Source organism: Ahaetulla prasina, chromosome 2 (assembly GCF_028640845.1).
Source record: "Ahaetulla prasina isolate Xishuangbanna chromosome 2, ASM2864084v1, whole genome shotgun sequence".
Taxonomy (NCBI): Eukaryota; Metazoa; Chordata; class Lepidosauria; order Squamata; family Colubridae; genus Ahaetulla; species Ahaetulla prasina.
In genome coordinates, this window is record NC_080540.1 from 94,855,671 (window position 1) to 94,872,126 (window position 16,456).

At 37.7% G+C, this 16,456-nt stretch overlaps 1 protein-coding gene and 1 long non-coding RNA gene across 2 annotated transcripts in view; one reads left to right on the plus strand and one right to left on the minus strand.

Moving 5' to 3' along the window:
* The window catches only part of LOC131190238 (uncharacterized), a 30,809-nt gene extending 19,365 nt beyond the window's left edge, over nt 1–11,444 (plus strand). The window contains exon 4 of the long non-coding RNA XR_009153267.1: nt 11,350–11,444. This is a non-coding gene — a long non-coding RNA (uncharacterized LOC131190238). The remainder of the gene's footprint in view (nt 1–11,349) is intronic.
* The window catches only part of SLC25A48 (solute carrier family 25 member 48), a 37,833-nt gene that overhangs the window by 10,127 nt on the left and 11,250 nt on the right, over nt 1–16,456 (minus strand). Inside the window, exons 3-5 of the mRNA XM_058167401.1 lie at nt 15,409–15,480; nt 9,825–10,077; nt 7,197–7,454 (exon numbers count right to left, since the gene is read on the minus strand). Of these exons, the coding sequence (XP_058023384.1) occupies nt 7,197–7,454; nt 9,825–10,056 (490 nt within the window). The 5' untranslated portion in view covers nt 10,057–10,077; nt 15,409–15,480. The remainder of the gene's footprint in view (nt 1–7,196; nt 7,455–9,824; nt 10,078–15,408; nt 15,481–16,456) is intronic.

Consider the following 16,456-nt stretch of genomic DNA (forward strand, 5'->3'; position numbering starts at 1 on the left):
AATAAATAAAAAAAATAAAAAATCTGCAGGCATGCTGCCATCTCTTTCCCATAGATAATGGGACTAATGGGAAATGAAGGAAAAGTTCTTCTTACTGAGCATTTTATGGACTGCAGGGCATATCTGGTCTGTAGGCTGTTCCAGTCCGGCCCACAGTGACAGGCATCATTGGGGGTGGCCTGTCGTTCATGTTGGCAGAGGAGTGTTGGTGGCAGGTGAGTGAAGTATCAACTTTGGGGGTGGGCATTGTCAGGATGGAATGGCAGAGGAAGGGCATCATCAGAGGGTGGGGGACATCAGGGGAAATGGCCCTTGACAACAGTCCCAGTTCCCCTTGTGGCCCCTTGGGAAAATCAATTGTCCACCCCGGGATAGAACAAGCCTACGTCTCCATGCTTTATATGATTTATTATTAATGTAACAGTGTAGGGTCATCCCACCTTTGCCAACTAGAAAAGCTTCCAGTTAACAAATGCATCTGGCTATATAAAACTATGCCTAGAGGTTGAATGATAGATATAACGTGGGATCAACCCTAAACAACATTTTTTAGGAATCAACCCTAAAAAAACAATAATTTTAAAAGAAGCAACACTTATATGCAGATGGTCCTCAATTTACAACCATTCACTTAGTGACCACTCGAAGTTACAATGGCACTGAAAAGAGTAACTTAATGAGCATCATCATGGTCACCATCCCCATGATCACATGGTCAAATTTCAGACACTTAACAGTTGCAGTGTTCCGGGATCATATGATCATTGTTTGAAACCATCTGACAAGCCAAGTCAATGGGGAAGCCAACGGTGTTACTAACTTAGCAATTGCAGTGATTCACTTAACAACTGTGACTAGCAAAATTGTAAAATGGAGCCAAACTCACTTAATAATTGTCTTGTTTAGCAACAGAAATTTTAGGCTCAATTGTGGTTGTGAGTTGAGGACTGCCTGTAAAAGTTTTACATTCAAAATAAATGAGCATGGTATAATCACAGAATTTCGCATACCTCAAACACAATTGCCCCAGAGTTTCAGATAAATGGAATGTACATTATAAGTTAACTGATGTTTTGCACATTGCTCTATATCCATGAATGTTTTTACAGAGCACTGGCTTAGAGGAATGCAGTTAGGTTGTGCTATTCTTGTGAAATGTTGGAAAAATCTATTCATGTTAACCAATAACTGGCTTTGCTTTTATGTGCCAAGGTTTGAAAATAATTGGACAGGTTAAAAAATACTGACTTCAGTGGAACTCCTATTTATCATTCAAAGTAAATTAGCAGACACAGTAAAAGAGAGAAGTCAAATAGTTTCATGTTATTTTATAAATTAGTAGACCAACCTACAGTGGCACATATCAGAAATTACCATCCCTCAATTGAAATTGTTACATGAACAAAAACATTAAAAGTCTGTGATTTTCCCCATTTCTGTATTTAAAAAATTAGTTAATCGAGAAAATAAATAACTTTTAAAAAGAGATCAAAATTTTTATTTATATTGAATTGATGCATGCTATGATAACATTAAATCAAATTTACAACCTTGATCTCAGAGATACATCTTCCCCTTTTCTAGTAAAAGAAAAATAGATCTGATTATGTATTTTAACACTTCTCAAAATCACAACCCCTATATAGCATCTTTTCTTTTTGTATCCTTACTAGTTTAAACATTCTTAAATATTTGTGATAATTTTACTGGAATAGTACACACCAGAATGATCAAATTATTTTGTTTGTATCTAGGTTGTCTGATGTGACTTGTAATTCAATTCTGTTCATGTAACTCTGAATCAATTAATCAATCAATTTTAATTTCGGTCACAGATCAGCTTATAATTAATAACAATTATGCTAAAGTAAAAATAAAAATAAAAATTCATAATAGAATAAAATTATTAAAGCAAAAAAAAGTACAGGTATAAAATGCAAAAAAACCTGATAAAATTACAACAATAAATAATCTAAGTGCTATGAACAAAGACAAATAATGATAAAAAGATATAAATAATAATATTTATAAAGCCCTACAATGTTAGCTTATATTATGTCTTACATTTGCTGAAGCTGCTCTAGTATTTTTGTAATTAAGACCATTATGTTTCAGACAAGTATAGCAAACAAAATAAAATAAAACCATAGGTATATATATATTTAAAAGTATAAAAGGGGGAGGAGGAAAGGGGGAAAAGGGAAGAGAAAATATATTGACTTATGGAAGCCTAGTTAAAGCTCAGCATCACCTCACTTGGCAGAACTTTTATATTTAATCATAGCTCTAACACAGGGGTTTCAAACTCAAAGCCCGTGGGCCAAATCCGGCCCATGGGGTACTTAAATCTGGCCCACAGGACCAGCCCATGGTGCCTCTGGTAGCCAAAACAGGGTGTGTGGGGGGACCACACACTTCCCCCAGCACCCTGTTCTGGCTGGCAGAGTGTTGCAGGAGGCCGTCCAGGCTGAAAACGGGACGCTGCAGGAGGCATCTGTCTCGTCTCTGCCATCCCCCCCATCTCAGCCCACAGAGAACTATAATGCTGATCCGGCCCTGAAAGAAATTCAGTTTGACACCCCTGCTCTAACATAAAATCTGGCTACCATAGTTTGAAAACTCTACCACCCGATTAACTAGCAAGAGACTAAGATAATCAGCCCCTGGATAGCCCAGATATTGTGTTATACATGGGGAAATACACATTTTCATAGATTTCTATAAAAAAGGCAATTCATCAACACAGGACCCACAATTTCAACTTCCCCTTCACTGCAAGAACAAAGGTATCATCTGGTATGTTCTAGAACCTTCTGTCCAGGAAAGAAGAAAGGAGGACATTACAGGGCATAAGATAATAATAATAATAATTATTATTAATAATAATAATAACAACAACAACAACAACAACAACAACAACAACAATAGAAGAGTTGGAAGGGACCTTGGAGGTCTTCTAGTCCAACTCCCTGCCCAGGCAGGAAACCCTACACCACTTCAGACAAATGTTTATCCAGCATCTTCTTAAAAATTTCCAGTGTTGGAGATTTACAACTTCTGCAGGCAAGTAGTTCCACTTATTAATTGTTCTAACTATCAGGAAATTTTTCCTTAGTTCTAAGTTGCTTCTCTCCTTGATTAGTTTCCATCCATTGCTTCTTGTCCTGCCCTCAGGTGCTTTGGAGAATAGCTTGACTCCCTCTTCTTTGTGGCAGCCCCTGAGATATTGGAAGACTGCTATCATGTCTGGTCTAGTCCTTCTTTTCATTAAACTAGACATACCGAGTTCCTGCAACCGTTCTTCATATGTTTTAGCCTCCAGTCCTCTAATCATCTTTTGTTGCTCTTCTTTGCACTCTTTCAGAGTCTCAGCATCTTTTTTACATCGTGGCAACCAAAACTGGATGCAATATTCCAAGTGTGGCCTTACCAAGGCATTATAAAGTTATATTAACACTTCACGTGATCTTGATTCTATCCCACTGTTTATGCAGCCCAGAATTGTGTTGGATTTTTTGGCAGCTGCTGCACACTGCTGGCTCATATCTAAATGGTTGTCCACTAGGACTCCAAGATCCTTCTCACAGTTACTACTATTGAGCAAGGTACCACATATACAGTACCTGTGGATTTATTTATTTTTGCCTAAATGTAGAACCTTACTTTTTTCACTGTTGAATTTCATTTTGTTAGATAGCACCCAATGTTCAAGTCTGTCAAGATCCTTCTATATCTTGAGCCTATCTTTTGGAGTGTTGGCTATTCCTGCCAGCTTGGTGCCATCTGCAAATTTGATGAGTTCCCCATTTGATGGATCCCTTGTCCAAGTCATTGATGAAGATGTTGAAGAGTACTGGGCCTAAAACAGAGCCTTGGGGTACTCCACTGCATACTTCCCTCCATGTGGATGTAGTTCCATTGAGGACTACACGTTGAGTGCGGTTGGTCAGCCAGTTACAAATCCATCTGGTGGTGGTGCTGTCTAACCCACATTTTTCTACTTTATCTAGTAGTAGGTTATGGTCTACTTTATCAAATGCTTTACTGAAGTCCAAGTAAATTATATCGACAGCATTCCTCTGGTCCACTAATTTTGTCACTTTGTCAAAGAATGCAGTAAAATTAGTCTGGCATGATCTGTTTTTGATAAACCCATGTTGGCTTTTGGTTATTACTTTGTTTGCTTCTAGGTGTTTGGTGATTCGTTGCTTGATTATCTTTTCCAGAATCTTCCCTAGTATTGAGGTCAGGCTGATAGGTCTGTAGTTTCCTGGATCTGGTTTTTTTTCATTTTTGAAGATGGGAACTACATCAGCTCTTTTCCAGTCCTCTGGCAGTTCCCCTGTGCTCCTGGATTTTTGAAAGATATAGTTCAGTGGTTCTGAGATTTCGTCTGCCAGTTCCTATCCGGTCCTGGTGATTTGAACTCGTCTAGGGTAGACAGGTGTTCACTTACCATTTTCTTCCCTATTTTAACTTGTATTCCTAAACTGTTTTTTGTGGTGCTGTTTTTTGGGGGATAATATTCTATAGACATTCCTTTATTTACAAACAAGTTACATTCCAAGAGGATGTTTATAAGTGCATATTGAAAACTGAAACTCAGGTCTTATTTTTTTTTCAAATCCTGTGGATGAAAAGAACATATAAGTGGGTTCTCCTTTTTAAAGCTAAGTATTGTGCATAAATTGCAGCAAAAGGGAGCAAGGCTTGTGGATGCTGAAGCATTAAAACAAGGAGATGAGAAGAAAAACAGAAGGGTGAAAAGATACTTTTTCCATTTCTGTCTGAATGACCAATTCAAAATAAAACACAAAGAAGAAACTTTCTTGCAAGCATCAGTGCTGCAGGGAGCAGTCCAGGACTTGAAATTTTTATTTAAATTAATTTACATTTTTAACAAGTGTGGTGCTGTCTACCTCTGAAGAAATTAAGCAAAAACAGTATGTCATGTGAAACCTGCCATTCTCACATCCCTCGATCCTCTATTTCTGAGGAAGGTCAGCGGATTCTTCTCTTCCTTCAGATCCTTTTCTTTTTCACTTTAAAATTGTGGCTTTATTCCTACAAAACGTTTTAGGGAATTTGGAGGAAAAGGAAATCTTGCTGTGACCCCTAGTGGTGGTATAGAACTTAAAACCTGAAGAAGAAGAAAAGGAAAAAATGCTTTTCAAGGATATGGAGCACCCTTCCCAAAACCAGTCCTCCAAAACAAGTGGCAATTTTGGCAGCTGCTGCACACTGCTGGCTCATATCTAAATGGTTGTCCACTAGGACTCCAAGATCCTTCTCACAGTTACTACTATTGAGCAAGGTACCACATATACAGTACCTGTGGATTTATTTATTTTTGCCTAAATGTAGAACCTTACTTTTTTCACTGTTGAATTTCATTTTGTTAGATAGCACCCAATGTTCAAGTCTGTCAAGATCCTTCTATATCTTGAGCCTATCTTTTGGAGTGTTGGCTATTCCTGCCAGCTTGGTGTCATCTGCAAATTTGATGAGTTCCCCATCTATTCCCTTGTCCATGTCCAAGATGTTGAAGAGTATTGGGCCTAAAACAGAGCCTTGGGGTACTCCACTGCATACTTCCCTCCATGTGGATGTAGTTGCATTGAGGACTACACGTTGAGTGCGGTTGGTCAGCCAGTTACAAATCCATCTGGTGATGATGCTGTCTAACCCACATTTTTCTACTTTATCTAGTAGTAGATTATGGTCTACTTTATCAAATGCTTTACTGAAGTCCAAGTAAATTATATCAACAGCATTCCTCTGGTCCACTAATTTTGTCACTTTGTCAAAGACTGCAATAAGATTTGTCTGGCATGATCTGTTTTTGACAAACCCATGTTGGGTTTTGGTTATTACTTTGTTTGCTTCTAGGTGTTTGGTGATTTGTTGCTTGATTATCTTTTCCAGAATCTTCCCTGGTATTGAGATCAGGCTGATGGTCTGTAGTTTCCTATATCTATTCTTTTTCCTTTTTTGAAGATGGGAACTACATCAGCTCTTTTCCTGTCCTCATCTGACAGTTCCCCTGTGCTCCAGGATCTTTGAAAGATATAATTCAGTGGTTCTGAGATCTCATCTGCCAGTTTCTTCAGAATCTTGGGGTGTTATCCATCCAGTCCTGGTGACTTGAACTCATCTAGGCTAGATAGGTGTTCACTTACCATTTTCTTCCCTATTTTAACTTGTATTCCTAATCTGTTTTTTGTGGTGCTGTTTTTTGGGGGATAATATTCTATAGAGATTCCTTTATTTACAAACAAGTTACATTCCAAGAGGCTGTTTATAAGTGCATATTGAAAACTGAAACTCAGGTCTTATTTTTTTTTCAAATCCTGTGGATGAAAAGAACATATAAGTGGGTTCTCCTTTTTAAAGCTAAGTATTGTGCATAAATTGCAGCAAAAGGGAGCAAGGCTTGTGGATGCTGAAGCATTAAAACAAGGAGATGAGAAGAAAAACAGAAGGGTGAAAAGATACTTTTTCCATTTCTGTCTGAATGACCAATTCAAAATAAAACACAAAGAAGAAACTTCCTTGCAAGCATCAGTGCTTCAGGGAGCAGTCCAGGACTTGAAATTTTTATTTAAATTAATTTACATTTTTAACAAGTGTGGTGCTGTCTACCCTCTGAAGAAATTAAGCAAAAACAGTATGTCATGTGAAACCTGCCATTCTCACATCCCTTGATCCTCTATTTCTGAGGAAGGTCAGCGGATTCTTCTCTTCCTTCAGATCCTTTTCTTTTTCACTTTAAAATTGTGGCTTTATTCCTACAAAACGTTTTAGGGAATTTGGAGGAAAAGGAAATCTTGCTGTGACCCTTAGTGGTGGTATAGAACTTAAAACCTGAAGAAGAAGAAAAGGAAAAAATGCTTTTCAAGGATATGGAGCACCCTTCCCAAAACCAGTCCTCCAAAACAAATGGCAATTTTTGGCAGCCCTTGATTTTATGGTATAATGAAGATAAGCTCAGCACCTGCATTCATTCGTGCATACATACATAATGCTGCACTAAGAGCTTTAAATAATATTTTAATTTGTTCTAGTTTACTCAAGATATATAGCCTATAGCTAATACATTTATTTATTATTCCAATGCAAGAGCAAACCAAACATATTAAGGCCCAATATCACGATGTGAACCCAGCCAAATAACACATGGAGAGATAAGTTCATACCTGCAATGCCACCAGCCATCCATGCTGCGAAGGGAGTGGGAGAAAGACATTCTTCTGAAGTGATCCAGACAGAAACCAATGCGTAAGGGATAAAGTAGAGGCAGTATCCTGGGACGTCCCTCAGAAGCATGGCAGTCGTACCTCGAAAGAGGCCTGGCAAACCTTCCTGCTGAAGAATGGTAGCGACACAGTGAATGGGACCTCGGTAGGCTGCCTGTACTGAAATGCCAGTTGCTTTGTGCTTCATTTCCAGGTTGGCTAGAGAAGAAGTAAAAGGAGATTTTAGGATCAGATACAAATAATTCCTCAGACATTTGCAATATATATTGGCTAAGGGGGCAGGGGGTGGCTTTGTTCTGATTTCTTCTTTCCTATGGCTTTTTCCCCCCAGCCTAACACCCATGGAGGCAATGGGAGTTTCATATCACCACTTTATAATAACTGAAAGCTGGTTTGCTTATTTATTTACTTTATTTACTTGCTTATGTAGCCACTTATCTCATATAATTATTCTAAGCAGCTCACAACAATCCATATAAACAAGGATGAAAACTTAAGTACCCTTCTTCCCAGGGCCAGACCAGGGGTGAAATGCTACCAGTTCGGACCAGTTCTCCGAAACCAGTAATAATAAATGCTACTGGTTCAGGGGAACCGGTAGTAAAAAAAATGCTACCAGTTCAGGCGAACTGGTATTTCTGACAATCAGCTGTGCCGCATGATTTATGTTCACTAAAAAGCAGGAAATCCTGCTTCCTAGCTAATCTAAATCACGCGGCATAGCTGTTCCCCCCTTCGCTGTTCTACTTACCTTTGAAGACTCAGAAAAAGCTTCTTAATCCTCCTTTTTCAGCGCTGTGCCGTAGCATCTGCGATGTGCATGTGCATGAAGCACATGGTTGGCATGTATTGTACATGCACATGCAAAATACGTGTTTGGTGCGCACAATGCATGGGTGCGCAAAGCAAACTGGTAGCGAAGCGAACTGGTAGCAGACTTCAGAGCATTTCACCCCTGGGCCAGACCAACCAGGCTTCCAGCTTAACTCCCATCCTAGCATCCTTGGGCTGGGTGGGGGGTGAGATGCCAGGTCTTTACAGCCTTCCAGAAACCTAAAAGGGTAGGGATATCTCTACAAGAGGGGAGGCCATACCAAAGGGCTGGAATGGCCAGCGGGTATACAGTGAATTGATGACTGATAGGTTCTATTTTAAGGCCCTTCCTAGATCTAGTATGGTGCCACCAGAAATCAGAAAAAGGAAAATGATTCATGGCATTCAAATACCCACCTTTCATCCTTTCATCCCTTTTACTTGATTTAGAGCTGCTTTTAACTAACAAATTTCCTTTTGACTTTATGTATCAGTTGTACCCATGCAAATGATGGTATGTTTATTTTTTCCATGTCTGTTTCTCTCATGTTTTATTTGGTTGCTTTCCAAAGAAATCTGGTTGTGATTTCTGAAAAATGATGCTGGACTATTGACCTGGGCATGGACCATTAAAATTTGTTTTGTACAATGCTATTGGTGGCTCATATTATTAAAAAAAAAAGGTGAATATTTTTAAATAAAGGTTAATACAACTTTTTTTAAAAAATAAATGATACGTGATTTTAAGGGATGCGGTGGCTCAGGGGCTAGGACGTTGAGCTTGTCGATCGAAAGGTCGGCAGCTCAGCGGTTCGAATCCCTAGTGCTGCTGTGTAATGGGGTGAGCTCCCGTTACTTGTCCCAGCTTCTGCCAACCTAGCAGTTTTGAAAGCACGTAAAAATGCAAGTAGAAAAAATAGGGACCACCTTTCGTGGGAAGGTAACAGCATTCCATGCGCCTTTGGTGTGAGTCATGCCGGCCACATGACCACGGAGACGTCTTCGGACAGCGCTGGGTCTTCGGCTTTGAAACAGAGATGAGCACCACCCCCTAGAGTCAGCAACGACTAGCATGTATGTGCGAGGGGAACCTTTACCTTTACCTATGTGATTTTAACCCAATATGGCAATATTCCGGCTGAATGAACAAGTGTAATTGTATTGCAACTGTGTTTTATGAGATAAAGGTTTATTTAATAAGTTCAACAATATTGTTTATATAGTGAGGGTTGCTAAAGTCAATTCTTTCAGAGCTAGCTGTATTATTGCTTTATAGGAATAATTGTATGGAATAATAATGTGCAAAACAAAGTATGATTACATTAAAATGATGACATATGCTTTGTGATATTAGGATGCAAATTCTGCCCATACAGACTTGTGTTCTGCCTTGGACAGAAATATATAAGTTTTGGGTTTGCTGTCATGATGTCATGACATGTTACATCCTATCCCATCCTATCCCATTATATTATACATAACTGGTATGAGAAAAGAGTAGTGTGGTGGCCTAGTGGGAAAGATGCTTGCCTCTCATTCAGAAAGCTGAGAGTTCAATCCTAGGTAGCGGCAGATGTTTCCTAAGGTGCAAAGAAAAATGTCTGCTGAGAACTCCGCATGAGGTCAGGAAGGGCATCTGGCCAGTAAATGCTCAGCTCCATCCAGTTGCCCCAATTCTACCCTAAATTTAGGAATTCCAGGAAGGAAGTTTTTTAAACTGGTATGATAAAAAGCAAAGGTACATTCTGGACTTACCCTTAGGAAAAGTCTGTGTCTGCATCTGTAGCCTTATTTTGACTAGGTCAACTGGGCAACCAATTCCTACTGAGAAAGCTCCAGTTACCATGCTTGCTAAAGTTATATCTGTAAGTGCAGGAGGATGGTTAGGTTTTCCATAACGATGTTGGCAAATAAACCTTTGGGTACTGCTGAAGACACCAAATACCAATGAATTATAAGCAGCAATGCTGATTAATGGGAAAGACATTCCCTTAAAAAAACCAGTAACCTGCAAGAAAAGTAAAATTGGATGTGAATACGGCTCCACTGAAGTTGGGCAGCCAATACTTTAAATAAATAACATTATTTATCAAGATCCAAATGTCAGCTTTTTAATAGGTTTTTATTCTTGCTGAAAAACTTGTATTCCACATTCAGGACATTGCCTTACATTTTTAGTTTTTAAAAATCTTGTCTGTATACCCATTAAGATTTTAAATTAGCAAATTAGAGGAGACTCTGAAGGGCACAAAACATAACAAAATCTAAGAATTGAATATTGCTAATGAAAGATGTTAGATAAATTTTGCAGTCAATGCACTTTAACAGTGTAAAAGAATTGATTAATTACAGTTCTTCCCACATCTAAAACAGAATGTGTTGTTTACATTAAAATGGAAAAAAGTAGTTTAATAAATATACATAATTAGAAATTTCTTTCTAAAGATAAACAGAGAAATATCTTCAAGGGATTAATTGAGAACTGGTAGAACCATAGCACTGAGTTAGTTTCTATTATCATCTTCTTCTTCTTCTTCTTCTTCATTTAACAACCCCATAATCCCTTGTGGGTTGGGGTGGAATCTGGGCAATTAAATGGAGCTAGCAGAGTGTTTTAATGGCTGGATGCCCTTCCTGTCGCCAATGCAGAGTTTGGTTAACTGAGTTTCTATATCTAGCAGAAATAGGTAGCTTATGAGTGTTGCATAAGAAATTCTGCTCTGTTCCATTGTCAACTGGCTGGACTTAATGGGAACAAAAAGTATGTGGAAAGTTGATGAAATATAGAAAATTATAATGAGTTAATTTACTGTGAGCTACATATAGGAACAACAGAGGATATAAGAAACAGATTTCTTGTATTCTAGTAAAAAGGCAGATTATGTAGTTACTAGAGAACTTCTGGTTTTCATCCAGATATCCCCTAATTATATTGGGGGATACATTGTATTGGGGAGTTATATATTAACTTATTAATCAATGAAGAACTTATTTAAGAATTTCCCTAACATCATTAATTTTTATAACAAAGCAGAAGTTGATACGAACATACGTTTTTGTGTAAGATCTCTGATTCGTAAGCCATAAAAACATTGATGTACCTAGGAAGAGGTGCTGAGGGCTAGAAACTATAGTGTTTTCAACGACAGAGGTGGGGAAAGTATATATGTTCCTAATTGTCCATATTAATGATCTTTACACAGTCACAACCCTTTTGTACTATATGGCATCATCATATTTTCTCTTGTACTTCTCTAACTTTTCTTTTTCTCTTCATCAGTTGTGCTTTCTTCTGATGAGATCCAGAAGAAAGGAAGTGGATGTGAAAAAGAAAGGGAAAAATATGTATGCTTACCTCTATACAGTACATTCTGGCATTACTACTATCTATTCTAAATATATAGGTATTAAAACTGGAAAGCAGGAAAACAGACTTCTGTTAATTTTGTTAAGCACCAGGAATTCTTACTTGAAATGTTAGCAGATCTTTCTGAGTTCTTTTTGTAATTCTTTTTGTAGTACTCCAGAAATCATATTCTTTGACATTCTTGTTGAAGGCCACTGTCAAGCTCTTGGCAATCCACTTTCATAGAAAGCAAGATTCTCCCAGAATCTTTTAATAAGATTTATTGAAAGAGAACAGAACAAGGTTACAGAGATCTCAGCTACTGGATTGCTTTACCTTAAAACCTAATTTATAGTCACCTAGTTAAAATAGTCTTCAGTCTTAACAGCAAAAAAAAAAAAAAATCTGTATAAATTTTCAAGGAGGGTATGATCTTAATTGACAAGAGAATATCCCACTGGCCAGAATGTCACCTTATCTTAGGTTCTGAATATACTATTATAGGCATATTCTAAGATGACAGGGGAACACTTGGAGCATTGTTTGAAAAAGTTTTGTTTCTTGGATGTGTTTGTGTTTTGTGATGAAAAATATTTACCATAAGAATTATCTCTTACAAGGAGCAGAAAAATGCATTAGGCGTGACTTTTGTGAGCTGATCAAGAGCAATGAAATTCCAAAAACTACCCTAGCATGAGTCCAAGTGTTGGAAAATGAAACATGTATAAAACCAGAGTGACAGTGGAAGAACTCCCAAAATGCAAGAAAACTCAATGTAATAAATACACATGGCTTCCAACACCGCTCCTCCACCCAACTGCATGCAATGTGTTTGAAATAAGATGAGTGGTTTATAAATACATCAGTAAAAAGTACAGGAAGATGGTAGGATGACAGGTAGAATTTGAACGTAGAAATTGAATCTTATAATAGCGTATGACATAAAAAAGGATAGGTCAGTTGGAAAGTGAAGGTTAATGCTATAATCAGATGTTAATCTACACACTTAAAAGCAATAATCTAAATATGGAACATTTTGACAGTATTTCAATAAATTATGCCCATAGAGTGCTATAGAGTATTGCAGAATACCAAAGATCACTTAGAAATGCAAATTGCACCAGAGTTCCAAACTTTTAGAAAGAATGGCACTATTAGTAATGAAAAGCAGATGGTATCTTTAGAAGTCACTGTGGTATGAATCATGGAATTAAAAGGGGCAATTTAAGCCATCAAGTCCACTGCCTGCTGAAAGCAGAGTCCATATTAAAGTAATGCCATCCTAAAGGATGCCTAGCCTCTACTTGAACTTATTCAGTAAAAGAGAGTCCACTTCTTTATGGAGAATTGATTTTACTTCTAAAAAATTGTTTTATAGCATTTAATTGGATAATTCATTCCATGTCTTATGCTTTGAAACAACAGAGATGTTCAATGTCTTCTATGTGAATTCTTCCAGGTACTCAGCATGTGTTATTAAGTCCCTCTCAATCTTCTCAAGACTGAGTGCTCCTAGTTCCTTCCATTGCTTTTCATGGGACATTTTCTCAAGACAACTTCGTAGGGGAAATTTGTTTTGTTTCTTTACTCTCATTTTTACACTTCTTTTATTTTTCTGTGTTTTAATTTTGTTTTGATGAGCTTTTTCTTTTTGTTATTGTTCAAGCAGAAAAATATATCTTCCTGTCAGTCAATCAGTCAGTCAGTCAATCAATCAATCAATCAATTGTATAGTACATATTGAAGGTACAATTCCATTCCAGTGAGGAAGAACAAACTGACATAAAGAAAATCTGATAGCAGAAACTTCTAGAGTGTCAGGAGAGTTTCACCTCAAAGTGAGTTTAGTTATATGAGATACTCCAAGAGTAAAAGAAAAAAGAATGAAAAAGATGCATTTTAATATCAGGGGGGAAAACCCAGACATGCATAGAATGTATGGACAAGTAATAGTTCTGTTTAAGGTAAAATAAAAGGCTTTGAATTCCCCTTTTATCAGTAAGTCTGCCTTTTGCATAAAATGAAGACAAAAACACAATAGGAACATTATATGATAGTTCTAAAGTGGAAAGGGAAATGTTTTATGGATGTTCATGATACGAGAGATAGTGGATAAGTTCGTATATTTAACTATTAAACTACAGTGTGCTGAGTTTGCATTATGTGGGAAGCTTGATTGGGTTTTGTATATTCAAGAGATTGTTAAGGACTGCTAATGTAGGTATCTTCATATCTGAAGCAAGAAATCATGGATGATGGAATGAATTTATTTGCTGCCCCTGACTTTCAAATGTCAAGAAAGGGTAATTCAGCTTAAGTTTTTAGCTTAAGTTACTTTTTCTAACATTCTCAACTGTTTATGGTAGAGTAGACTGCTCAGAAAATAGTGAAAATTTTCAACTTTATGATAGTTTATGATTCTTGTTCTCAAATACTAGTTTCCCAATAGTGAGGAAAAGTTAGGGGCCTTCCAGATATGACATTATTCCACAGACAACTATCACTTTGCAATAACACTTAGAGTTATACTGCTTCATGGTGCTCTACAGCCCTCTCTAAGCAGAGTCAGCATATTGCCTCCAACAATCTGGGTCCTCGTTTTACTAACCAAGGAAGGACGGAAGTCTGAGTCAACCTTGAAGACCCATCAGGATTGAACTCCAGGCTGTGGGCAGAGTTAGCCTCAGTATTGCATTCTAACCACTGCACCACCAGGGCTCCACATACACCATTATTATTAATACCTTTGAGTGGATTCTATTTTCCTTCTGTTTCAGTTGCATTTGGCCAAAACTACTGTAAGTAAAGCAGGAGAAACCTGAAACCTGAGACTGCTTGCACCCAGCAATAGTGGCACGTGAAGGGGAAACATCATATTCCCTTACTTAAATCTAAACACCTGTCTGGGAGAGCCCACAGTCTGCATAAAATGAAGACAAAACACAATAGGAACATTATATGATAGTTCTAAAGTGGAAAGGGAAATGTTTTATGGATGTTCATGATACGAGAGATAGTGGATAAGTTCGTATATTTAACTATTAAACTACAGTGTGCTGAGTTTGCATTATGTGGGAAGCTTGATTGGGTTTTGTATATTCAAGAGATTGTTAAGGACTGCTAATGTAGGTATCTTCATATCTGAAGCAAGAAATCATGGATGATGGAATGAATTTATTTGCTGCCCCTGACTTTCAAATGTCAAGAAAGGGTAATTCAGCTTAAGTTTTTAGCTTAAGTTACTTTTTCTAACATTCTCAACTGTTTATGGTAGAGTAGACTGCTCAGAAAATAGTGAAAATTTTCAACTTTATGATAGTTTATGATTCTTGTTCTCAAATACTAGTTTCCCAATAGTGAGGAAAAGTTAGGGGCCTTCCAGATATGACATTATTCCACAGACAACTATCACTTTGCAATAACACTTAGAGTTATACTGCTTCATGGTGCTCTACAGCCCTCTCTAAGCAGAGTCAGCATATTGCCTCCAACAATCTGGGTCCTCGTTTTACTAACCAAGGAAGGACGGAAGTCTGAGTCAACCTTGAAGACCCATCAGGATTGAACTCCAGGCTGTGGGCAGAGTTAGCCTCAGTATTGCATTCTAACCACTGCACCACCAGGGCTCCACATACACCATTATTATTAATACCTTTGAGTGGATTCTATTTTCCTTCTGTTTCAGTTGCATTTGGCCAAAACTACTGTAAGTAAAGCAGGAGAAACCTGAAACCTGAGACTGCTTGCACCCAGCAATAGTGGCACGTGAAGGGGAAACATCATATTCCCTTACTTAAATCTAAACACCTGTCTGGGAGAGCCCACAGTCTGCACCGCAAAATGCATGCCAGAGTATGTATACTCTGCATGGGTAAGAACGTCAGAAGAGAGCTGAGAAAATACTGTGTTCAAAACCCTATTTATCCATTAAGCACATCAAAAACCTCCCTTGTTTTCTGTACTTTTGTGTTTCAGACACAAGAGCATACTTACAGCTTCATTTTTGTATATAGTGCGGACACAGTTAAATGTGTTTCCATAGCCTTGCCCAGCTTGTAAGCGAGTCTACAGAAAAATACAATTATGAAATGCAATTACTGAGAGATCACATTTAACAAACAAAGAACACTTGCATGTTACTCCAATCTATGCTTTGTTCCAAAAGAGGAGAAAACAAGGAAATGAAAGAAAAACATGCGTTCTATCAAATGTCTGCCAAAGATAAAAAGTGTATATAATAGGTTAATCTTTACTGTCAGCATATTGTGCAAATAAAAACATGAACTCTGAGTATTATGCAAATTTACTTGATTTATGACTGTCGTCTTGCTGAATTCTTTTTTATGCACACTTCTGATTCAGAATTATCTATTCGGCTTTCTTAAATATTATGCTTAAACACTTCTTATGATTGGCAAGTATCTCTGCAGTTGTTTAGTAAAACAATGTCACTTTTGCAACTAGAATTTTGTAAAATCTAAGGTTTGGGAAACTCTATGGATACCCTTCTATATAGAATATCCAGATTAATTACATTTACAATCTAGGTCAGGGGTGTCAAATTCCTGGCCCATGGGCGGGATATATCAGGCCCTGGCCACGCCAATCCCCGGTTTAGCAAAGGGGGGAGAATTTGTGATACGGCATGTGATGACAATGTGATGCCGCAAGTTTGACACCCTGATCTAGGTAGCCATCTCTGTATTGGAAAACCAGGCCTGGATGCCATTTGTCTAAGGGCTCCTGCCTTAGGCAGGGCATTGGACCAGAAGGCCTCCAAGGTCCCTTCCAATGATTCTATGATCCTCTACAATTATTCATACTTTATGCACATTGCCATCACTTGATAGATGATCTCTATTGTAATCCACTCTTAAAATTCAGTTGAGGAAAAAACTCTGTTTATTATTTATTATAAAAATCTATTTAATAAAGTCAAGACATGACATCGATTTATGGAATTTTTAAAAACCCAACTAAAAACCACTCTGGGGTATCTATTTCGGGCAATATATATATTGTCCACTACATACGTGCAAAT